This window comes from Perognathus longimembris, chromosome 2 (genome assembly GCF_023159225.1).
Source record: "Perognathus longimembris pacificus isolate PPM17 chromosome 2, ASM2315922v1, whole genome shotgun sequence".
Taxonomy (NCBI): domain Eukaryota; kingdom Metazoa; phylum Chordata; class Mammalia; order Rodentia; family Heteromyidae; genus Perognathus; species Perognathus longimembris.
Genome location: NC_063162.1, coordinates 37027587 through 37054176, shown reverse-complemented (window position 1 = coordinate 37054176; position 26590 = coordinate 37027587). Strand labels below are relative to the sequence as shown.

Here is a 26590-nt window from a genome sequence, read left to right as displayed (position 1 = left end):
TATGGGCTTAGTTGCATGGATAGTACTCAAGTAACAGAAAACTATTCAAAGGAGAAAGGAGTCTTGCTTTTATAATTATAATGGGTAATTTAGCCACCACAGGAGCAAATGCCTAATAGATTAACATAGCAAGTAGACATTTTAAACTTATAAATAAGTAAAATATATTTTGAAAATAAGACTACATTACAAACATTTAATTCACAGCATCAGCAATTTTACAGCACTGTGATCAGTGCTAGAAGGGGCACAGAATGATAGTACAAAGTCATTGTACACAAGAGTTCCTGCTCTGATTTGGGTAACGAGATATAAACACATAATTTATATAAGAGTTTAACCACTTATTAAAGATGAGAAAAAGGTACAACTTGAATAAATATTCATTTGTTTACATTCCTATAAATCAAGATTTGGGTAAGTTATATGTATGAAAATCTCATATTTTTTCTTCCCAGCCATTTCATTCACTTAGTTTAGAATAACTTAAAGCCAATTAAAATTTAAGGTTTTATGTAGTAGTAGTATGACATTTGTTAAAGCAAAGGCCTTCTATTAAAGTGAATGCGTGCCTTAAAAAATTAAAAAAAAATAAAATTTAAGGTTTGACATTAAGATCATCACACAGGAAGAAGGGAGTGAGAAGCAGAGAAATTAGAAGGAAAATGTTTTGCATGTTAATAGCTATTCAAATTAGTTTATTAATCGGTTCTCAACAAGGTCTGCATGCAGCCTTAATTATTAAGGGCATATTGGAATTATTTTTAGCCAGTGCTGTAGCAGCATTAAGAAAAATAAATATAGCTTTTCTATTTTAAAGCTGAGCCTCAGTCAGAAGGAGGTAGGGCAAGCAAAGAGGACAGCTATAACTTTATGCAAATTTTAAAAACCTTAATTCATATTACTGGAAATTCCTGAAAGCTGACTTAAGAATTGGAAGAAATCCATAATGATTATATTGATGGAATCATGCTATTAATAATAGCATAACTTACTGCCTCTCCTTGTATTATTGTAAAACACCCAATCAATACCAATGATTATAAATTATTGCTTAACCCTGTGCCAAGCATTTTACATACATTTTTCTCTAAACCCTTCATAAATACTGCAAGGTGGTATTTCTATTATAGAGGTATGAAAACTGGTATTCAGAGAGCTACCTATAGGAAAGATATCTTTCTTGCTTGCATTTTGTTAACAAATTTTCCAACTCTAAATCAATAGTTTTCAGGTTTTAAATTACACTGCATCTACGTACAAAATATGCAAATCAGTCATGACATTGTAGGTTTACCATTTCCTTACATTCTATAATCTCTTCTCTATTCTCATAAATACTTTCTTGGCTTCTCTAACCAAGTGAGTTAATATAACATCTGAATTGGTTTCCTATCCATTCAGGAATACTTAGTAAGGTTTGAACTTCAAAAAAAACAACAACACAGATACGCCACATATACACAGGTATGCATACTTGAAAAAAAAAAAGAAGTATACAGATGCTGGGACTGTGACCCTAACACTCCAGAACAAGAGAAAGAAAAATAATGAGTTGCCGGCCAATCTGGGCTACACAAAGAGACCCTGTATCAAAACAAGACAAGGGGCTGGGAATGTAGCTTAGTGATAGAGTGCTTGCCTAGCATGCATGAAGCCCTGGTTTTGATTACTCAGTACCACATATATGGAAAAAGCCAGAAGTGGCACTGTGGCTTAAGTGATAAAGGAGTAGCCTTGAGCAAAAAGAAGCCAGGGATAGTGCTCAGGCCCTGAGTTCAAGCCCCAGGACTAACACACACACACACACACACACACACACACACACACACACACACACACACACACGAAAACCAACAAAAAAACATACAAGACGATCATGAGACTTAATGGTGATTATATTTGAAAATTACAGGAGTGATTAAGAGCATTTTTAATATATGTAATAAAATGAGTCCCACATATATACAAACATATATACACACATATATGTGTGTTTTCATTATTCTAAAATACAGTGGTAATATTGTGCAAATTTTAAAATACCCTTAGCTTCTAGGAGAGGCCAGTACTGTTAGGCACTGCTATGTTCTAAAAATACAGAGATGACTAAAGCCTGATCCATCTGTTGAAATATGCCTGGGTGAGTAGGAGATGGCTTCAAAGAGTAGCTGACATTTGAACTGCATTTTCAAATGGGGAAAAGTAGAGATGCGTTCCAGAAAAAAGGTGGGCAATATGTTCGAGTCACAAATAGGTCTGAGGCATGGTGTGTTTTCAAAAACAAAATATGCGTGTAAAGGAGGGTATAAATGAGGGATCACTTGGAAAGGACTATGTATAATAAGCCACGGAGTTTGTTAGCAAAGGTAGAACACTCAAGTGCTGGTGGTTCAAGCCTGTAATCTTAGCTACTCCAGAGGCTGAAATCTGAGGATTGTGCATGGAAGCCAACTTGGGCAGGGAAATCTGTGAGATTTTTATGTCCAATTAACCACCAAAAAGCCAGAAGTGGAACTGTGGCTCAAGTGATAAGAGTGTTAGCCTTGAGCACAAAAGCTCAGGGACAGTACCCAGGCCTTGAGTTCTAGCCCTAGGACACCTCCCCACACACATAAATATAAGCAGATAAGGGGCACACAATTACTTTTAGAAAATCTCTTTGGTAGGGGCAGAGCAAGTGCTTGGGATAAGCAGTTTGGAAAGATCATACAGGAACACTGTTGTAACTAAGGAAAGAAGGGCTGAGATTCTGAACCAGGATAGTGCCACAGCTCACATTCCACAGGCATGTCTAGAGACATTTCTATTTCCAACCAAGGGAATTCCATTGACCATTTAAACATATGGAAGCTAAGAATGAGGGATTTGAGGCTGACAATTCAAACTGCATGTTTAGTTAAGTATCTCAAAGCAAATGCTTTCATTCCCTTTGTTGGTTACAAAGGTACATGGACTTACCGGACTGCCAAAATACTTAAGAAATGAATAGCTAAATCTTCTGCAAAGTTTTCACAGAATACACAGAAGGCTTCCCAATTCTTTTTAAGGCCAGCATAATTTGAAGTGTCAAACTTGAAATAATATTTGAGAAAATTAATTATGTTCTCTTGTAATTATATATGTGATTATATAGATGCTATATATTATATATTGTATATAATATTAATATCAACAAAATTCTAGGAAACAGAATCCAGTGATTTGCAGAAGACAGTATCTCAGAGTGGGTTTTTGTCCAGAAATGCAAAGGTAATGTATGTGTAAACATTGGTGAATGTAGTTTAGAGTACACTGAAGAAAAAAGGAAAAAGTTACAAAAAGAATCTTAATAAAAATTTTCAAATAGAAGGGAACATCTTTAATATGGAGAAAATATCATACTTAATGAAATACTACAAGCCTACCTTGAGAATCAAGAAAGGTTGTATCATTGTTGCTATTCTTCATGATTCTATAGGTCTGGAACACAGGCATAGAAAATGTGAGAAAAACATTCACAATAGGTTTAAAAAATTAAATACCTAGGAATTATTTAATGACCAATATGCATGGCATCTATATAACCATGAAATAATTGGACTGCAACACAGACAATTAGAGACCTAAGTACAGTTGGGGACCCAAAATTCTTTCCAGCAGAAGGGAAGTGGTCTATGCCCCCTTCCTCTCCAAATGAGTGGACTCGTGACTAATTCAGTCAATAAAGTATACTCATGGACAACATGTGACTTCAAAGTTTTCTGTTCTCTTGAACACTTGACCTCGATTGTCCTTCTTGAAAGTGCCACGTGGTGAGGTGTTCAAGTCCATAGAAGGCCACCCGTGCCCAGCTCCAACTAGACTTTTCAAAATAGTGTGACTGATGGTGAACACCTGCTTTTCTTCAAGGGATCTAGAATTTTGAAGGACAAAGTATGTATGTGATCAGCTCCCAATAAAACTCTGGTCTTGAGTTTCACACTGGCTGCCTGAGGGATAGCCCCTGGACCATGCGACTGCTTGGAAGGCCTGGCTCTTCTGTGGCCCATGGGGACTACACAGGTGGGTTGCACATAGATACTTCTAGACCTGGTCAGGTCTGTCGTGTCCTCTTATGGACACAGCTGTGTGTCCTTGCTGTGGGGGTAGCAAACCTTAGCTGTGAGGATGGCATACCAGTTGTGGTACTGGCTAACACCACAGGTATGTTAGGAATTTATAGTAAAATAAATACACACTAATTCATACATGGTGACCTAAAGAGATCTTCACATTTAGGGGTGGGGAATATGAAGCCCAGAGCCTCACACATGCTAATAATCACATGCTCTACCTCTAACTTGAGCAACACTCCCAGCCCAAGAGCTTCAAATAAGTTTTTCCTAAAAATTATAGGGAAATGTAATTCAGACCTTAGACATGTGTCATTACAATAAAAGCATATTCCTTATCATGTCAGAAGACACAACTGCCCCTCCCTAACAGTAGGACCTCAGAGAATGCTAAAATGAGTTTTAAGTGAATCAATTTAATTACACACAATGTCCCTAATGCTAATATGTTTAGGTCCGTTTCTTTCATCCCAATAGTTCAGTTCATTTACAATTTAAACCCATTTTCTTCTATAACATAGCAATGGAAACAGCATTGGACATGTAACAAAATACAGATATAAGAGATAAAACCTATTAAGACTACCATGAAGATATCATTGCATTATGCATTATATCTACAACCCAAAGCAGCTGCTGTTTACAGAATATTCAATTATTATTACTACTGAAAGCTTTCCTGGATGAGAGCTTATCAATTACAAAACTTAAGAAGAGTTTATAGGTATTCCACCGAATGGGCAAAAAATAGAGACAATTACGTATCTGTACATATCTATTTTTTGGTGAAAGTAGATGAACTCTCTATACTTGCCGCCTAATATGTAAACTGCAACTGTCAGAATAACCAAAGAGAAGCACTGTAAAAGATGAGAACTGTGGGGCTGCTTGGTGGCAGAGTACTTTTTGAGCAGGCAACAGGCCCTAGGTTCAATCTCCAGCACAGAGAGAAAAGCAGGAAGTAGAACACACAGAGGAAAGAAGAGAGGGGAGGGTGTGTTCACCTATAATCTGCATTACTTTAGAACTATTGAACTAACAGTTTTGTTTTTCAGACCCATGGATTGAACTCAGGTCCTCATGCTTACTACGCAAGTGCTTTACCTCTTGAACCATGTTCCAAGCCCTTTTGCTCTTAGGGTCTGGACTCTATTTGCCTCATCTGACCTCAACACACATTTCTTCTACTTCTACCTCCCAAGGACTGACATTACAGGCATGAACCACCAACTACATCCAGCTTGATTTTGACATTAGAAATCTCTTTGTTATGAACTAGCTTCAAACTTAGATTGAGCTTCAAACCATGAACCTCTTATTTCTGCTTCCCACCTACCTTGGTGTCTTGGAGTGGCTAGAATTGATCTAGTACCTCTGAAGTTATTGATTTACAACCAAAAGAAATGTTCAGTTTTCCCTACTGGTTTAGGAAAGGAAGAAAAGGGTTTACATAGGCATATATGCAAAGCTTGAACTTCATGAATCATATGCTTTTGAGGCAGTTGGAGATGGGGGTGAGGCTATCCTTACAAGCAATATTGATTCATAGAATGTGGGCTTTGTAAGTATCCAGAATCTACTCCGAATATGGCATTCAACTACTCTGCTTTGAAGCAGCCAGGACTTGGAGCAGTGCTTAACTTATGAAAAGTATCCAGACTTTGATGTCACAGCTTTAAAACATAGATGTTCTCCATGTTAGCATTAAGCATAAGTGACATTCCTAGCCTGGTGACATATGTTCATTATGTCACCACTGAGTGTAAGATGGTTAATTAAGAGAACTTATGCTCATTCCTTAAGAATCCAGTTGTCAGGGTAAAAAAAAGACAAACAACTACAAAAGCAATACTTGCAAAACTGTTTGGTGTAAGTGAACTGAACACCTCTGGGGGGGAAGGGAAAGGGAGAGGAGGGAGGGGGGTATGAGGGACAAGGTAACAAACAGTACAAGAAATGTATCCAATGCCTAATGTATGAAACTGTAACCTCTCTGTACATCAGTTTTATAATAAAAAATTGAAAAAAAAAAAAGAATCCAGTTGTCCAATTGTCAGATTTAGGCAAAGTTTTTGAGTTAGGCAAGTTTCACAAACTTTAACAAAGAAAAACAATTTTTAAAAAAGTGCCACACAAATTTTTTAAGAAGTGATACCTAAGGGAAAAATTTTACTAAATATACTAAATCCTTCAAATCTAATGGTGTTAAGTGTTCAAATTCAGAACAAATGCAGTTTATAATAATATGGGTAATAAAGTAATGTTTTTATGATACGGCTGTTGCAAGACATCATATAGTTACTTTTTAAAGTCTAACTTCCTTAAACATCCATTTCACAAAGCATTTAATTATTTTATATTCATTTATACTGATCTGTTTTCTAACAAGTCTATTTTGTGCTTTAATAATAATGAATCATGATAATCAAGTGACTTAAAAGCCTTGCTAATGACTACAACCACTACAGATTTTTTAATCTTAAAATCTAGAATAACCTGTTATTGAAATCAATCTTAGTTGGTAACTTATAAAGACAGAAGCAATCATAACTTCACAATGGTTTTTAAAAAATTTCTACAGTGTTTTTCAAACTGTGATGGCATTGACATTCTATTTTAGAAATTCTAGATTTTAAGGTGTTAGGAAACATAATGTAAGTTACATCTAGAGAAATAAACCAATCTAGTGCTTCCTGAGATCTCTAAAGACTTTTCTTTAGTGCCACTGACTTATATGCATTTTAGTACTTTTACAAATAATCTGGCATAGAGGTGAACTAAAACAAACTCTAACTTATATGGGACCAAGGTAAGTCATCTTACAGACAGAAATGTTAACAAAGAGATGCTAACCTAAAACAAAACTAATAATATATAATTAATGTTGATTAAAAATGCCAAGTAAAATAGACCTACTTTTCACCATTCAGAAATAATGTAAATATATACATTTTGATATTAAACAGAATTTTTTTGCCTTTTAAGTAAACAAGACAAATAGTAGAAAAAGCATTTTATTTATATGGAAAAAGCTACAGTAATATCTGTAAAAGGTGTCAATATAATATTGCCTATACAGAAAAAAATTCAAATGTGAATAGCAACAAATAAAAGTTACACATCTTCCTACTTAGCAGTGCAATTAATTCACATTGCAATAATGTTAAGTCAAGTATAACAGCAATAACAAAAAAATCAAAACAAGTGTTTTCCATCATCAGAATACTGAGAATTACAGTGTAAAGATCATTTTGAGTTTAAGAAATCTGCAATCAATCTACGGAATATCCTAAGAAGGGAACACAGTTAATTCTTTTCATTATGAACTCTCGAGTTTTCAATACTGTTCACAGGAAAAAAGTAATAAGTTGACATACAGGTAAATAGAATACATTTAGTCTATACAATAAAAAAATACAAATTATAAAGTGAGCTAACAAATAATGAAATCTGAATACAGATTTATAAAAGTGACAACACATACAGTATTTCTTATGTAAAAACATCTAGTTTCAGCAAAAAATAATTTGGTTGCTTTTCAGCTGCATTGTAGATCTTGAAAGCTGAAGATGCAGATGTCCGAGTATCTTAAAAACCATAATAAATGTCTTTCTCAATGCATACAAAATGATAAATGCTCTCATCACAGTCTTAAGGGTATTTTTGGAAGTTTGTTTTGTCTTGCTTCAGAAACACATTTAAAATGGGTAAAAATCAAAGGGTTTCATGGTACAATGAAACAGTAAACAGTGCTCAATGTACTGCTAATGTTGAAAAAAAAACACCTAAATTTTACAGTACTCTGGTATAAGTGAAAGTTTTTTTTTTAATTTTACATTGCATATTTCTGAGTCCATTCTCTTGCGTGTCTGTTGTATCTGTAGGCATACAAAAGGGACAGGGTAAAAACTACACATTTAATCTTTAGAGGCATCAGTAGTGAACTTCTCTAATCTGTCATTTTATGATTAACTGCACTAATCATGCATATTAACTCATAGCTTTCCCTCCAATCTTTATGAAAATGGACCATGCATTCTTAAAACCTACAAATCTACAAAGCAAGCTCTGAAATGAATAGTATCTGCAAAATGCAAAGGAACCTACAGTACTAGCAGGATGAGGCAGCTGGAACACAAAGTGAGTTTGGGTGGAAAAGAGCTAACGTCTTTTTCTGGGAGAAGAGAGGGAAGACAATATTCAGTACCTTCCAGTAATTACACTCTTTCACTTCTAATTTACTGCCTGAAATTATATAGTTATTGTGCAGAGAACATGCATTATTATTAAACAGTAAATAGGAAGGAATGCTTCTTTTGTGTGTGTAAAAAGACTACTAAGAGTTTACTTCATTGAAATATACATATAATATAAACATAATTAAATGTACTGATAGTATACTTCAAATACACTGATCATTCTCATGTTTTTCCTATATAGACATGCATTCAAATGAAAATAAGTAAACACTTACTTTTCTTTGTCTGATTTATAGATTTGTGCAATATCTGGTACTAAGGGGTCATCTGGATTAGGATCACAAAGTAGAGAACATATGGATAATAAAACTAGATTTAAAAGAAAACATTTTATTAGAGAATGGCCTTTCTGCTTTACAAGAGTTGCACACAAATTAATTTTACTAAATGTAGTAACTGAATAAAGAAAACAAAATGAATACATCAGGATTTGGGGATAGAACTCAGTGGTTGAGTGCTTATCTAGCATGCACAAGGCCCTAAATTTAATCCTCAGTCCTGCAAAGAAAATACAAATCACACATCAAATTATATTGTATACTTTGGCAGGTAGTAAATATTAACTATTGAATTGATAAAATAACCATACAAATGCATACTATGAAAGTATTATTGTTTTGTGAAATTTTACATTTTATTTGAATTTCTATTTGCTTACAAAATATGATACTCCAAATAGCTGTGAACAAACACTCAAATCAATCAAATAAAGCAATCAAATAATCTCGAATGGCATAGACACTGTGCTTATGCATCATTTCCTCTGGTTTTGTGAGAGAGACTGTCTACAATGAAGAAAGATGTTCAGTCCATGTACTTTATTTGTATTAAATGCATCTACAAACATGTAAACTGCTCACTTTATGAGGCTATGTTCTTATTTTTCCAATATTAAGGTGTGTGTGTGTGTGTGTGTGTGTGTGTGTGTGCTAGGCAAGGCCCTGATTCAAAAATGCAACACACATATACACACACCATCTAAGTGTCTGAAATACAAGGAAATCGGGAATCTGATCCACTTCTGAGGCTCTACATGGAAGTTGAAGAGCAACATCCCATTTCCACCCTCCCCTCTCATATGTCATTCCTTTTCCTGCACTCTCCAGTCTAACGATGAGAGCAGAGTGGACTCATGAAAAAGTAGTAAGGAAAAAAAGAAAATATAACATTTATCTTCTTCATCATCTACCTGCCCAATAAAACATCAAGCCTTGTATTTTTTAAGGCAAAAGAGTAGGTTCTCCAGGCTTGCTTATATCTTCAGTGTTTCCAGATTACACATGATATAAAGCTGTTTTTACTTTATTGAATTGTAATGTCTTACTATATTTAGAATATAGAAAAGTGAAAAGTGTGCGGCTATGTAAGGGAGGTGTGGAGCAACCTCACAAAACTCATGAGTAAAGTTCCTCCTCTTCCCACTCCTGCTTCCAGGAGCCACTTGCCCTGGTTGTCATCACCATGCCTGCAAACAAAATGCTTTCAGACAAGAAAAGAAAAGTAACAATAATCCTTTACCCAAGGGCTAGGTATACACCAGGTGCATAGTGACTCTCCACAGCACAACCATTATAACCCTATTTTACCTAGAAGAAACAGGCTAGCTGAATTCTCAAAGGACAGCTTCTAGAAGCCAACAATACTAATTATATTTTATAAAAAGCTACAAATATCTGAAGTACTTAGCATCTGGCCATCTGCCATTGCTTTTTAAGAGATAAGGACTTAGCTGCTTATGCCAAATGACACTCATTTTCTAACACCATTCCAGGAAAGAGCATAGTAAGTAATTTGAATAACATCTGACATACAAAGATTGCTTTTCTTGATTCTACACATGAGAGGTTCATCTTCTAGAAAAGGATACTAGAACTCATGAACATTTTTTGATAAGCACTGCACTTAAGGAAAACTACCAGTCATGAATAATGGATGTGAAGGCCTTTTGTTTACCTAATATTTGAAACCGTTATGGCTGTTGGATCTTGCTTCCTACAAATTTTATCCCTTTCACAAACAAGCTTTATATCCTGGGTAGCACTTATTTTAAAAATTAAGAAATGAGAGATTTATCCATAAATATCTTCAATAAAAACAATGGCAGGGCTGGAGGCTTGGCTCAAGTTATAGAGTACCTGCCTAGCAAGTGCAAGGTCCTGAGTTTAAAACCTAGTAACACTATAAATAAATAAACGAACAAATTAATGCATGAGCTAGAGGTGAGGCTCCAGGGTTAGATCTCCCAGCACCATAAGTGTGAGGCTGAGTTCAAACTCCAATACTCTCGTCCCCACCCCTGCCACCAGACAAAGGAAAATGTAGTGGAGAGGAACAAGATACAAAGAGTATTTGTACAGTCAATTGGCTAAAAGAACAACATTGGCTTACAATGACTGACAGTTTAGCAAAGAACGGTGCTCTATACCTGTGAAAGTGGAGAATCAGCAAGGATCTCATAGCATCTTAATGATGCTGATGATTACTCAATGTTTACCCTAAGACACTGTCTGTACTGCATTACTGTAACGTGTGAAGTAATTCTGATTATTTTTAAAGTATGTATTCAGTTACTATTAGTTCTGTTAAACCTGTTACTTTTTTCTGGGTGAAGCCACACTGCTTTAAAGATTAACTTTTTACTGTCAACTGCTCAGTTTCATGAATAGGACAAATGGCCCCCACATCTTATTACTAACTTAAGTCTCTGCTAAAGAAAGAAAGAAAAAAAAAACGACAAAATTCAAGCTAAAGGAATAAATGTCCATAGACCTATCCTCACATTTCTTGCTCTAATATTCTAAGTCTCTTCTTATTTCACTTTTTAGATTTGCCCCTCCATACTCCACACACCACAGTACTTAGCTGCTATAAACCAAAGTCATAGAGATGTAACATCAAAGCAAAAACACAACAGGAGAAAACATAATTGACTTTATCTTACCTCTAGTGCCTAGACACTTGTATTATAGTTTTCCTGTTTCATTGTCATCATTTGCCTTAAATCAGATATAATGAAATTACCTTTTGATACAGTCAAGGCTGGTGACCACTGAGATCTCAGGATGTCAAGACAAATGCTCCCATTACTGTTTATATTGGGATGGTAAATTTTTGTTGTGAAAGCAATCTAGACACAAAACAAAAAACAACAAACCACATGAACAAAACAGAATCAACATGCTTTGAGTTCCCAAATACCTTCAACATGACCTGGTCTTAGAGGAGAAATTGCATTCCATCCCATTGCATGAGCATCTAGTTTAGCCTTCGTGTAATTCTAGCTACTGAGGATTGGAAAGCAAATAACTCAGTTTCCCTATTTTTCCTCCCCAAGGATTTGAGAAGTATTTTGGAGAGTGTAATAAGTTAAGTCTGTGGTAGCTGGTATGACTGATTGGTTAGGTAGGACCTAAACTAATTAAGCTGAGTTTCATCTTACCTCACAAGTAATCCTTTTCCTAAAGTGATGAACTAGTGCCTGAAGTGCCACTTAACTCTATCAAGAGGGTTGCTAACTCTGCTCCAGGGCAAAGATGAAAGGCTTCAGCTTGTATCTGTCCTAAGAAAAATACGGAGAACCCAAATCTTCCTCTCAAGAGTTGCTGTATGCATATCATACATTTGACTTGAAGCAGGTGTTTTTAAAAATCTAAAACAACTATTTCCTCAGTGACAGATCCATTCACAACCCCCCAATCATTTGTCCCCTCTCTCGATTCTCAACTAAGTTAGATCTAATAAATAAAAACATTATCTCCTTTGCCACTATATGAAGGGACTATGCCATATTCACTTTTGTTTCCCCATTGAGCAGAGCATGACAGTACTCATACAATATTCACTGAATATTTTTAAAAGAGAAAGAGATGAAAAAAGGTCAATTTTGGAAAGATGATGTCATGAATAAAAAAAAGTCTCATTCTTCACTATAAAAACTTCCCCACAAACACACAGCTAATAAAGGAGGGAAAGAAACTCACACAATGTAATTTGTAGCCTAAGCTATATATATATATATATATATATATATTCATTTTTTATATAGAGATAATGCACCATTTAGATTTGGTCCTTTTACAAAAGTTTGAGCATGCTAACCTACCCTTAGTGTCCAACATCATGAAACCATCTTTGGAAAAAGTAAAATCTCTGACATGAGTCACATCAATCACAGGAATAAAAATACCTTTGGTGGTTTAAAAGGATAATCTGTCGGAAAATGTACAGTGAGAAAGAAGACTCCACCTTGATATGCGCTATCAGGCTGAAATTACAAAACAGTAAGCATCAATGTTTCATTACACTGTATTTCTGTAGTGCTTAAGATGTTTTCCCACAACGTTACCAGCATGAACAATAGTCCATCATACTTTAAATGCCTATATCAAATATTATCCGTTTGCAAAAAAATGCAATCACCATATCATAAGATCAAATAATTCATTACCTTGAGAACTGCTTCCCTTTGTGGAAAAGAGCATACCCAGGAATTGTGCCAACATAGCAAGTTTTAAACCACACAATATCAGATACATAGAGTAATGTGACTTACCCTAACAAAACTTTTCATGAGTACAGACTATGAAAGATCAGTCTGCACATGAAGGTTACCAGAAGAAAAGTTAGTTTTCTGTAGAAGTAACCAATTATACAAAGAAAGGGGAATGGGATTAGAGCTAGTATTTTTTACTTATAAAACTTAAGTTCTCTTAAGAGTGAGAAACCCGGGTTGCTAAAAGATATGCCTGGTATCAGAAAATTTATCTCTCAGATCTTCTTTTAGTAACCACTTACAAAATCATGCAGAAAATGAAAAAATGTCTAACACACAAACTAAATATATGCAATAGTCATAGTTTATCACATTAGGAACTTACAAGAGAAATTTAAATCTTGTCACATTTTAAAATGGCCAGTAGAAAGTATTTAGACCAAAATAAGCAAAAAAGAAAAGATACAAAAACAACAAAAATGATAGCTAAATATACCTAAAATTCAATATTACCTTCTTTATATTAAATTAAATGCATCATGTTATACCAACATTTTGGTAATAAATGCAAGCCTTATTACTTCCTTAAGTTTCTGCTCATGTATTATAGGACTACCCCACATTATTATTCTTACTACATGTATTGTTTAATTCCAGGTCACCAACAATTTATAAGGGATGCTAAAACAATGTAAGTGAATTATAATAACACATATCACTTACTTAAACATTCAAATGACACTACAGAGTATTATGGAATGCATGTTAAAATTACTTAAAATAAGGGAGTATCAATAACATCATTGTAATCATTCGCTAGGAAATATTTGGAGGGCTACTACTCAAATGGTAAGGCGGGCCTTTAAGTGATAGCCTTTGAGAGTTCTTAGTAAAGTAATAAAAATAAACAGAAATAGCTAGATTCTTATTAAAAATGGTTATATAAACATATTGTATTTTCATCCTTTAATATAAAAATCCAATACAGGGGTTGGGGATATGGCCTAGTGGCAAGAGTGCCTGCCTCATATACAAGAGGCCCTGGGTTCGATTCCCCAGCACCACATATACAGAAAATGGCCAGAAGTGGTGCTGTGGCTCAAGTGGCAGAGTGCTAGCCTTGAGCAAAAAGAAGCCAGGGACAGTGTTCAGGCTCTGAGTCCAAGCCCCAGGACTGGCAAAAAAAAAAAAAAAAAAAAAGTTCCTTAAAGTACCAAAAAAAAAAATAAAAAAATAAATCCAATACAGTTTTCCCAGGATCCTTTCTTTTTATTGTTTTAAGTTAACACAAAGCTATATAACTAAAACTCCATAACTGATTACATAAAACTCCTTCAAGGGATGGGAAAGAGGACAGTGTCCATGAAAACATGTAACTAACATATGCTCAACAATCCCTCACCTAGAAAGCTGATTTGAGCAGAGTGCCCATTCTAATGCCATCAGACTATAGCTCAGTGAAAAAAATAGCCTATTTCAAGTCCTAATTGCTTCTTAGATATAGAAAGAAATAGTGCTAGTGGTGGTGATAGTATCAGTTTTTAAACATAGGTAATTTGGAGTCTAAAGCAATGCAACAAAATTAAAAGAAAATTCAAAAGGTGGCAAAAATAGATGCATTACACTATTTGTCAGTTCTTTTTTATAGGACAGAACAATGAGAAGCTTGTGTACATTGGTGTTTGTTTCCTGTAGGAATTCCACTATTGTGTTACGTATTTCTAACTTATGAAAACTATGGATGTGAAAATGACTGTGTTTAGTTATGAACAACTGTGTCTGAAAAAATAAATAAAGCAGACCCAGTATGGTTGCAAATTGTGAGTAATCTATTACTACGTAGTCATGAAAGACCTGGAAAAGGAAAACATCAGAGTGACCCCTATAATTCTTAACACCAATGCTAATGCTTAGAAAAATCATCATGAACCCCTAGTTATATTTTGCTTTCTGGGTAATAATTCAGGATGTAAGAATATTCAACCTTAGTCACAATCATCAGATCAAAGGTGAAAAGGCAAAAAAAAGAAGAAGAATGGCTACAAGGGTTAATTTCATATATATGAATCATACTTACAGGCCCCATAATAGTTGCTTGCCAGTGGAACACTGTAACAAACAAAGGAGTTTTGGAGTCATTTACAGATGTTATATCCTATATTTTTAATGGTAGCACAACTGCACAACAGAGCAAAGCTTACAGTCATCTCCCACGGGGCCAGCTGAGCAGTGAGCAGGTGGATCACGTTGTAGATCACTTAATTCCTGAAGGAAAGCAAAAATACTTAATGTTAATTCCTTCTTTCCCCTCCAATGAAACAGATGTAAAAGTCCAATAAAACATATACTATTCACTTTAGCATGCTTGTTTTCAAGATAGGAAACCAAAATGTATTTTGCCACTGATTGGCAGAAGAGTATGGGAGTTGACATTAAATTCCCTTATGAGATGTCTCAAACATCTCAAAGGAGTAAGCAGATGATAATCATTTTTCGTTAATATTCCTAATAAAAAAATGTTTCATTAGTAGCTACTATATCTAAGTTCATTTACATATATGCTAGGTGGACAATATACATAATAATAATAGTGATAATAATAATAATATAGGTTCTTGCTCCAAGGAGTAGTTCATGAGTGAGGAACTGGGTGTAATCCCTAGGACCAAAACCCCTGATTCTACTTCTAATAGGTTGCAATCTAATGAAGGGGAGTGAAGGCTCAGAAAGATGGAGATGTAAGTAACTACTTGAATGGAAAGTAGAAAGGAGAGCACAAGTCACAGTTTGAAGATTATCAATTCTGATTTTTCCCATTCCCAAGGCAACAGAGTAAAGATCATTCAGGTTGGCAAGATCTAGCTCAAATTTCCAGTTTTAACATACCTAGCTCTACCTACATCTTTGTGGAAGTCACTTTCGTTTCCCTCAGCCTTAGATGGAAAGCAATTAAACATCCCCACATAAGTATAAATGCAATGGAAAAGACTATAACTGGGTTGGAGAATGTAGCTTAGGGATACAATACTTGCCTAGAATGTGTTTGATCACCAGCACTGCAAAGAAGAAAAAAAAAGAAGGAAAAAAGACTGTAACTAGAGAAAATTCTGTTTGAAAGATATAGGAAGGTCTCTGAGGAAGTGACATTGAAGGTGAAATCCAAGGGAGGAAAGAAGTGAGTTTGGGGAAAATGAGTGACAATGGGAGATGGAGTGATAGAAGACAAGCTTGCAAAGACAGATTAGAGGGCAGGCAGAAAACAGAACAATCCACAGCCTATTAAGAATTTGGGATGCTATACCAAATGTGCCAAGATAGGTTTTAAGAAGTGACATGCTCTGATTTAAAGGATGGTTCTGGCCTTAAAGGACGGGGGAAAAAATGACAAGGTACAGATTAGTTACTTTAGGTATGACAAATGAGGGCTCAGCCTGGAGAGGCAGCAAGGAGAGGAAAGGTGGTGGGCTCGGGACATTTTGACGGGCATACCTATTGTGGGACCTGATGATGAATTACATGTACAGAGTAAGGAAGGGCCACCTCAAAGTATAATGAAGATTAGTGACAGCTACTGTTTCTCAATGTCTTAATCGTCCCAACAATCCTCAGAGGAGGGTGTTATTATGCTCCCATTTTATAGGTGAAGCATAAAGGAAACACACTCCATTTCCAGCACCTGTGACACTGTACAATCAGATGGAAATGGGATTTAATCCAGAGCCCCCAACTGCTCACACTGTAGCTTGATAAATGTACATGAAGAGTCAGACTGAGATGGAAGCTTGTAGAAGCAAACATGCTCAATCTATGATTCCTGTGATGGCAAGAAAAAAACTTTGACATACAAGCCTGGAGCTTATAAGAGGGCATGGCCCCAAATCAGAAAATTATTATATATAACCTGGTATTTAAAACCATGGGAAGGGTGTAAATATTTTCGTGGGAAGATACAAATAAAGACTGCATTTCACCAAATCAAAGATGTCATCAGGTATAAACCACACCCTGACTTTATATACCAGCAATTAAAGAAAAATGCTGCCAGTTAATTTTAAGACACTACTAATTATGTGTCCAGACTTTGCCCTAAGTTCAATCCTCAAATAGGGACAGTCAAAGAAGAGGATGAGATAGGAGAGGCTTTCCAAAGAATGAGAGACACGAGCTATATAGTTAGCAAGTGCAAGCTTTTTCTTGACCTATCTCAGTATTTCATTTTCTTTTTGTGCCTCTTAATAGTTGGTGCTGTGTTTCTCTTTTTAATGCACACAGTTACTAGCAGAGAATAGTAACATTGTATATACTAAGCAATAAGAGATTTCACTCTTCAAGGATGGAGTGAGAGGAGGAGGAGAAAAGGAAGGGAGGGAGGGAGGGAGAAAGAGGGAGAGAGGGAGGAAGTAACTGGGTGCTAGTAGCTCACGCCTGTAATCCTAGCTACTCAGGAAACTGAGATCTGAAGATCACAGTTCAAAGTCAACCTGGCAGCAGTGCTCATGAGACTCTTATCTCCAATTAATGGACAAAAACCACAAAGTATGCAGCTGATTCAAGTGGTAGAGCATAATCCTTGAGTGAAAACCCTAAGGGACAGCATTCAGGCCCTGGGTTCAAGCTCCAGTACCAGCACTAAATAAATAAATGTTAAAACATCCTTCCTTCAAAACCTAAAATCTCCTTTAACTATGCAATATTTTTGGTGTCCTCCAATAAACAGCAAAGCAATACAAGGCTTGGAAATGAAACTGTTGGAATAGATTTGAAATTCCTATGCATTCAGATGTGCCACAAAAAAAAGAGAGAGAGAAATTTCACTCTTCAAGTTAGCTACAGTGGTTTAAAAGCAAGGCTTTCAAGTTCTAGTCTAGTAAGTCTGGTGCTACCACTCACCTCATGGCCTTGAGGGAAACATATATGTATATATGTATGTGTGTATATATATATATTTTTTCACCAAAGTTGTTTCCTGCCATGCAAAGTGGCCTTACTACCTACCTTCATTAATTTTTTTCCAAGATAATCAAGTGAAATGTTGCACATCAAGAGCGTGCCATGGTCTCTAGCATACAGTGAGCGTTCAAATAAATGTTAAGTAAAAAAGAATTATTAATAATTCTCTAGTAGTAAAATAATGATGATTTAAATAGCTCAAAGGACTGGGAAAGGAGTACTTCTCAAATCATAACCCCATTTTACAATGACTATGCCTTAACACTTTTCAAATTTGGGCTTTTAGAAGGCTGCCTCTGAAGTCAATCATATTGAGTCCTCTAAATAATAATATAAGTGGTACTTCTTTGTCTTTAACTGGAATACCAAATAATCAGGGAAAAATAAGAACAGTCCTGAGCTGTGGTTTAAAAAAAAAATCTGTCAATTATTTACATGACTGTATTTTACACCGTCTACATGAATAACTTATTTATACACAGAAATATATACAAATTAATTTGGTTTGTTTATAAGAAAACCGAAAACTGTATTTTAGTTAGAAAAGCCTCTGATCATAACCAAATTTCAAATGTCAGGCTGTTCTTCAAACCCCTTGACAGTATTATACGAAAATCAAAAGTTATCTTGTTTTTTCCATTTCTTTTTTTTTTTTTTTGGCCAGTCCTGGGCCTTGGACTCAGGGCCTGAGCACTGTCCCTGGCTTCTTCCCGCTCAAGGCTAGCACTCTGCCACTTGAGCCACAGCGCCGCTTCTGGCCGTTTTCTGTATATGTGGTGCTGGGGAATCGAACCTAGGGCCTCGTGTATCCGAGGCAGGCACTCTTGCCACTAGGCTATATCCCCAGCCCTGTTTTTTCCATTTCTTAAACTATCGTCAGTCTATCTCCTCTTTAGAAGAAATTAAGTAAGAAGTAAGATTTAGGAAAAGAGAGAAAACACATAGGTGAACTACTATAGGGAAAGTACTTTATGTGTCTATGTTGACCAGCTATAGGAAAGAGCTGAACATCAAACTTCCTTCATAATCACACTGACTAGTGCTTACTCTTAATAATTGCAATAATGCTTTGGTAAGGAAACTTAACATATCTAGCTACTTCCAGAGGACACAAATTTCCAAAGTGCTATCCCTCTGTTCATCCCTATGGCCAGAAAGATGCCCTATTAATTTTTGGAAATGTGACCAAAGCTTTGGTGTATACATGCCATCAGAGTGCCATTTATTTACTCTTTCCCTCACACGACCTTATTATCTGAATTTAGGCTTTCTCTGCTGAAACTGGAACTCCTATTTGTCTACTTCCAGCATCCATGTCCAGCATTTGGAACTACATACTTGATTTTAAGAAATACTTCAGTGATTCTTTAGTTATTCCATAAGGCTCTGCTAGGATTAGCAGTTTCTTCCTTTGCTCCTTTCCCCTTATAAGCAAGGACACTGAATGCTGCAGCTTAAGAACCCTGGATTCTCACAGTATTCAGGCTTAACTCCACATTCTTCACTGCTAATGTCAGTCTCTGAAGAAGAGACTCTTACTTCTGCAACTCTGCCTTTGACTATTAACACCAGACCCTGAAATGTAGGCTGCACCCTAGTAACAGTGTCCTGCACCCCTGGGGCTTTTTCTGAGTTAGCTCTATGGCCATGCTTTCATAGCACACTGAATTAGTAGTTTTCATGAACAAAACATTCAAAATCATACTTATTTTGTCAAGTAATGTAGCTGCATGTGTGTACTATAAAAACAAACGTGTGGAAAGGAAATAGCCCAATGTACACACCCATGCAGATCATCAAACCAAACCATTGTTGAATACTGCTATCCATAGCTTTACTGGGAATACAAATGCCAGTCACTGTTGAAAGGAGTCTTAAGTTGAGTTCTGGAGGGAAATTTGGTAAGAACAGTGGAAGGAGAAAATACATATGGTCATAGACCCTACCATTTTACCTTATATTAATAACTGCACAGGTAACAAAAACACATGCATAAGACTGTTTAGTGCATCAGGTTGTGTAAGTATGAGAAAAATAGTGTATCAGTAAGAGAAGTTTCATAAGATAAAACAGCTGTATTACAAAATGTTGGACAGCCATTAAGAGGAATGAGACATTAGTGAGAAAACTGGTGAAATCTGAGGTAACTCTGTAGTTTAGTTAATCACTCTATGCAAAAGTTACTTTCCTCATTTTTTATAAAACAGTATTTAGATTTTAAACTTGGTGCCTTGTGCTTCTTAGGCAGATGTTCGTTTGCTGCACTTCCAGCAGTTTCCACATTTTGTTCACTGTTACTATTGGTACATAAGTCATGAACATAAGGGGATGCCAAATGAAGGTTATGTGACAGCTTTCTATATTATTTTTGCAACTTCTATGTCTACTAGAAAGTTATTTCAAAACCAATATAAAGTAAAGCTTTTTATTCATATCCCAAAACTTAATGTATTATTTTTTATTCCTAAGGGTTTCGTTTTGTCCTATATGACTGCTTCCCAATATTCTATACCTCCGAATAATCTTCTAAAAGAATAGTTTGTTTTTGTTTTTTTGTCAGTTATGGGGTTTGAACTTCGGGCCTGGGCCCTATCTCTGAGGGTCTCTGTGCTCAAGGCTAGCACTCTACCAATTGAGCCATAGCACCATTTCCAGGTTTTGAGTGATTAATTGGAGATAAGAGTTTCTCAGGGGAGCTCGGAATATGGCCTAGTGGCAAGAGTGCTTGCCTCATATACACAAAGCCCTGGGTTCGATTCCCCAGCACCACATATATAGAAAACAGCCAGAAATGGCACTGTGGTTCAAGTGGCAGAGTGCTAGCCTTGAGCAAAAAGAAGACAGTGACAGTTCTCAGGCCCTGAGTCCAATGTCCAGGACTGGCAGAGAAAGAGAGAGAGAGAAAAAAAGAGAGAGAGAGAGAGAGAGAGAGAGAGTTTCTCAGGGACTTTTCTTCCTAGGCTGGCTTTGAATCAAGACCTTCAGATCTTAGCCTCCTGAGTAGCTAGGATTACAGGCATGTGCCACTGGAGCCCAGCTAAGAATAGCTTTTTACATTTCATACTTTTGCTCTAGAAAATTTGAGTGGGGGGACTGGGAATATGGCCTAGTGGCAAGAATGCTTGTCTCATATACATGAAGGCCTGGGTTCGATTCCCCAGCACCACATATATAGAAAACCGCCAGAAGTGGCACTGTGGCTCAAGTGGCAGAGTACTATGCTAGCCTTGAGCAAAAATAAGCCAGGGACAGTGCTCAGGCTGAGTCCAAGGTCCAGGACTGGCAAAAAAAAGAAAAAAAAAAGAAAATTTGAGTGGCTCCTCATTTCTTTATTAAATAAACTCTACCAATGAAGATGTCTTCATCATTTATTCCCAAGATTACTTATAATTGAGGATTTCTCGTACAAATTTTCTACAATTATCCAAAGATCTTATTGGGTTCTGGTGGCTCACACCTATAATCCTACTCAGGAGGTTGAGATCTTAGGATCAATCAGGGTTCAAAGCCGAGCCGGCATGAAAATTCATGAGACATTTATGTCCAATTAATCACCAAAATAGCCAGAAGTGGAGCTGTGGGTCAAGTGGTAGAGCATTAGCTTTGAGCACGAAAGTTCAGGGACAGCACCCAGGTGCTGAGTTCAAATTCCAAGACCAGTACAAACAAACAAAAATCACAATAAAACTAGCATGTTATCTTGGTTTCACCCTCTCTCCCACCCTCCCTATGTGTGTGTGAGTGTGTGTGTGAGTGTGTGTGTGTGTGCTTGTTTATGTGCATGCAGTGGCTGGGTTTGCTGGGAGGGAAGGGAAGGGGGAAAGTAAGGGGGAGGAGTCCAGTGCTAGGGACCAAATCCTAAGACTCATGCATCCTAGGCAAATTCTCTACCACTGAACTATATATTTAGTTCCCTCTACCTTTTAATTTTTAATTTTCAGAAGCAATCTTGGCAGGTTACCCAGGCTGAGCTCGAACTCCCAATCCTCCTGCTTCAGCCTCCTGAGTAGAAAGAACTATATGAGCATGCACATTCCTCCACCAACCTTTTCTAGAGACTTAGTAACATGATACTGTAACAGAAAGAACACATGGGTAGATGAGAACATCCAGGTGCCACCTAGAAATTTGGCTAAAAATGACATCTAAACACATGCAATAACAGTATCACCTTTACATTTTCTTTTGTTTGGGGAAAGTCATTTTCATTAAAACATCATTTATTAATAGTATGGGCAAGGCTCCAAGTTCAATCTCCAGCATTAAAAAATGTTACTTTTTCATAACAGGTTTTATTATGATTTTACATTATTCTTTCTAAATTTCTGTTTTTGTTTCTCATATAGGAAATATCAATAGATATAACTCACATAAACTAAAGCTCTTCAGGGTCCTCAATGCTTAAAATATGAAGGGGTCATGAGACAAAAAACTTTGAGAACTACTATATTAAGCTGACTACCTGGATAGTTCCCTGTGTATGGGTAAGTTTTCTGACCCTTATACTTTTCCTTCTCCTAAAATAACTTCCTTCCATTCACTCATTCTTCTTAAAAAGCAGCTATCTTCTCAAAGGAAATTTACTTATTCCTTCTTTCTTTTTGTGGTGTTCAAGGGATTGAACCAAAGGCTTTGTGTCTGCTGGCAAGTACTTACACTGAGCTATACATCCAGCCCTTAAAGGCTATTTTCAAAAACAAAAGATTTGGATCTGGATTAAATCTAGCCTTGCTAGCATACTAGCTGTGCAACCCTGGGCAATTTGCTGAACCTCTTAGTACCACTGGTTATACAATAACACATCACTAGACACCTTGAAGACTGTACTGAGAAGTAAAGAACATAAATAAAGCACATAGCTTAACACCTGGCATATGGAAGAGATGTTTAACAAATCATCATCCTTCCCTCTTTCACGAGAATGTTTCTTAAGCCAAAACTTTTGTGCATTTTTATTTATTGATCCCTCTACAGTACTTTATACAATGCCTTTCAGTACTACATCATGTGAGAAGATTTGATTAATAATGTGATCAGTGGAACATCGACATTCCAAATTCCAATCTTTTGGAAATATAAATGACTAAATCTAGCAATAGAATAAAAAAAAGTTATACCCTTTCACAGACCTGCACACTGCATAAACTAAAATATTTAATGAGTAGTAAAAGAATAGTGGAGGGCATGTAAAAACATAATATAATGACAACTAAATATGAGTATCCAAAGAACATTAATAATTAAGGTATGTGACACCATGGTGACAGAATGTGATATGTGTATGTATGTATGTATGTATATGTATGTGTGTGTATATATATATATATTTCAAGGCTCTAAAATCATATAAAATTCTCATTAAATTTTTGTTTTGTTTTGGTGTTTCTAGTTTAGAAAAACCTCAAACCTCCAAATATTCCTTCTTTACGGTTTAAGATTCTGCTGACCTACTTTCAGGACACCACTTTGGGCTGTTGTTCCAGAAGTGTGGGGTTTGCACTGAGCTAACACAGTCTCAAAATCCTGCCCTTATCACTAGCAGTCATTAGTGACAGAGCTGCCACACAGGGCTGTGGTCTGGATGGAGATTTTTTGACAATGTATCCTATGTTCAATTTAACCAGCTGGACTAATTACAGACATTTATGTTAAGTACTTTCCACATCCCCTCTAAACGGCATCATTCTGATCTTACAATTTCATCCCAATTCTACCTTTCTAACGTTTGAAAGATTTAATGTAATTACATTAGGTTATAACACTAATAAAAGTCCCAAGTCATTGCTCTTAGGCACATTGAGTGATAATTAAACTGGGGCATGGAATTCAGTGAGAACCTGTCATCTGTAGAAATGAGACATAGTCTGAGACATATAAGAAAGAGATCCCCTAGATTCTTAAATGCTTCAACTAGTTATAACTACTAGTAGTAGTTGTACCTGCAAGGAAATGCAGATACAAGTAGGTCCAAGCCTAAAGGGTCAACTTGTGAATGTAATTATTAGGGTGTAGAATATGTTAAGGAGTCTGGCAAAAAAAAAAAAAAATTGTCTCCTGTGAAGCCAGGCACTGATGATTCAGCCATGCAATCCCAGTCACATGGGAGGCTGAGATTGGGAGCAAAGCAGTCTGAGGCCAACTCAGAAGCAAAGTTGGAGACATCCCTTCTCAATCAAGAGCTGCATATGCGTGGGCTGAAAGCAAGAGTCTATCTCAAAAATAACCAACAGGAAATAAGGTTGGATGCAGCTCAGAGATCAGAGGACCTGCCTAGGAAGACTGAGGCTGAGTTCAAACCCTCTACACCTCATTGCCCTTCAGAAAATAGGAAGTTTGTTCTATGAGGAAGCATTATTTCTAAGGAACTAATCTAAGCTGTGTTAACTGGTACAGGAACCACTTTCCAAATACATGTTGATATATGACACATTCAAAAAGCCAGGATATAAAAGATTTGGCAAACTCTAAAATATTCAAAGGACTGCCTCGCCGTTTACTTAGTATCTACCCCTTTAAACTTGTAGCACTTTTGCTGTTCTTTTTTTGTGGGGAGGAGGAAGAACTGGGGATTGAACTCAAGCCTTGTACTTGCTATGTTCTACCACTTGGGTCACCCCTCAGCCTTTCAGTACTGTTCCTAATTAAATACAGTGAGCCCTCTGTATTTGTAGATTCAACCAACTGCTGCAGAAAATATGCAGAGAGAAAAAATGCATCTGTACTGAACAAATGCAGATTCCCCCCTAATTATTATTCCCTAAACAACATATTTGAATAGTCAATGTATTACATCCAGTAATAGAAGTCATCTAAAGAGATGATAGGAAGTCGTAAAGAGGATGTAGGAACATTTTACACAGACACTACACAAATACATAGGGACTTGGAGACTAACTTGGGGTTCTGGGACCAGTCTTGAGTGGATAATAGTATAAATGGGACAACTCCATAAAAGCCCTTGCTTGTGAAAAGACAGATTGGTAAAGGCATAGAAAAAGTGAGCATTTTTTAAATGGTGGTATTCAGGGCCGCATTGTGCCACACAGGCTGTGTATGATGAACTCCAAGGACTCCATTCCAATAGAGTACAATGAGCACAACTCCCTGGCACTGCAATGCCCCATTGTAGGAGGTGTACTCACAGGAAATGAATTGCACACCTTTCTAAAGCCAGCTTACATGTCATTACTGTTTGGGGCGCATAAAGAACACATCTGATGTGGAAGGAAAACTGACAATTTGACATTGAAGTGAGGCCAGGAGTACTACTGACTTTAAGTTATCCAACAATATGTTGAAAATTGAAGTAACACAACAGCAACTCAATTCAAATTTTCCAAAATGAAAACAGCAATATTCTAATAGAAGGAAAGAGAAAACAACAACAATGTTTTCCCATAGGTGATACTGGATCAATTAGGTATCTATATGGAAAAAAAGTTAACTTGACCCACTATCTCTAAACATATATAAAAATCAATTTTGATTTGTTGTAGGTTTAAATAGGAAGCTCAAGTAATGAAACTTTAAAAAGAAGATACAAAATGTCTTCATGACCTTGGCAGAGGCAGAGATTTTAGAATAGTATACAAAGAGTACCAAGCAAGAGGGGAAAATATGGGAAATTTGGATTTGATTAAAATTATGAACATCTGTTCATGAAAAGACACATTAAAATTGTGAAAAGGCAAGACAAATGGGAGATATTTGCAATACAGCTATCTGACAAAATATTCATCTAGAATATGTAAAAATAAAAATTTAAAGGCAGCTTAAACATGCATTTTACAAAAGAGGTTATCCAAATGTCATCTACATATATACCGTTAGTCAGCAAGGAGATGCAAATTAAAACCAAATCTTATGCCATTACACACTCAGCAAAATGGCTAAAATAACGAAGAAGAAAAGTACAAATGTGGGCTGGGGATATGGCCTAGTGGCAAGAGTGCTTGCCCCGTATACATGAGGCCCTGGGTTCAATTCCCCAGCACCACATATACAGAAGTGGTGCTGTGGCTCAAGTGGCAGAGTGCTAACCTTGAGCAAAAAGAAGTCAGGGACAGTGCTCAGGCCCTGAGTTCAAGGCCCAGAACTGGCCAAAAAAAAAAAAGAAAGAAAAGTACAAATGTTAAATGGGAATCATCTCTGTGCTGGTGGAAAACTGACAAATCCAATAACTAGACATAGAACTACTGCTGTATGGCAGATCATTTCTACTGACAAACAGACATTGAGCAGAAATGTGAATGTATGTGCTCAATGTAGTGGCATTATTTGGCACAAAAAGAACCCAAATGTCCACCAACTCTAGAATAACTTGCAGTCTATTTGTGCAACAATGTGACTAAATGATATCTCTGGGAAATAATAGAGATGAATCTCACTAATATACTGAGCCAAAAAAGACAGAGATAAGAAAGGCACAAAACACTTGATTCCTTTTAAGAACAATTCAGAAACAGTCTAAACTAATCTCTAGTGCTGCACGTCAGAACACCATTTACCTTTAAGACAAGCAGATAACACTAAGAAAGGAAAAAAGGCACCTTAGACCCTACTGAGGCTATTTCTTGGCTAAATGCTAAGGTCACAGTGGTCTTTACTTTGTGAAAATTCATCATGCTGCCTGCTCTAGGCAGGTACTAAATAGCTGAACAAAAGTTTATAATTTAATGGATTTTTCTATAATGAATAATATCACAAAAGCATGTACTACAAAAATATGGCTGTCAAATAATAGAAGTTATAAATCCACACATAAGGAACTCATTTTCATATGACAATGTGAACAT

At 36.3% G+C, this 26590-nt stretch overlaps 1 protein-coding gene across 1 annotated transcript in view; it reads right to left on the bottom strand.

Moving 5' to 3' along the window:
• Positions 1 to 7092: 7092 nt before the first annotated feature.
• Positions 7093 to 26590, bottom strand: part of Ube2d1 (ubiquitin conjugating enzyme E2 D1) — a 31214-nt gene continuing 11716 nt past the window's right edge. Inside the window, exons 2-7 of the mRNA XM_048338803.1 lie at positions 15047 to 15110; positions 14923 to 14954; positions 12540 to 12617; positions 11375 to 11480; positions 8569 to 8662; positions 7093 to 7972 (exon numbers count right to left, since the gene is read on the bottom strand). Of these exons, the coding sequence (XP_048194760.1) occupies positions 7927 to 7972; positions 8569 to 8662; positions 11375 to 11480; positions 12540 to 12617; positions 14923 to 14954; positions 15047 to 15110 (420 nt within the window). The 3' untranslated portion in view covers positions 7093 to 7926. The remainder of the gene's footprint in view (positions 7973 to 8568; positions 8663 to 11374; positions 11481 to 12539; positions 12618 to 14922; positions 14955 to 15046; positions 15111 to 26590) is intronic.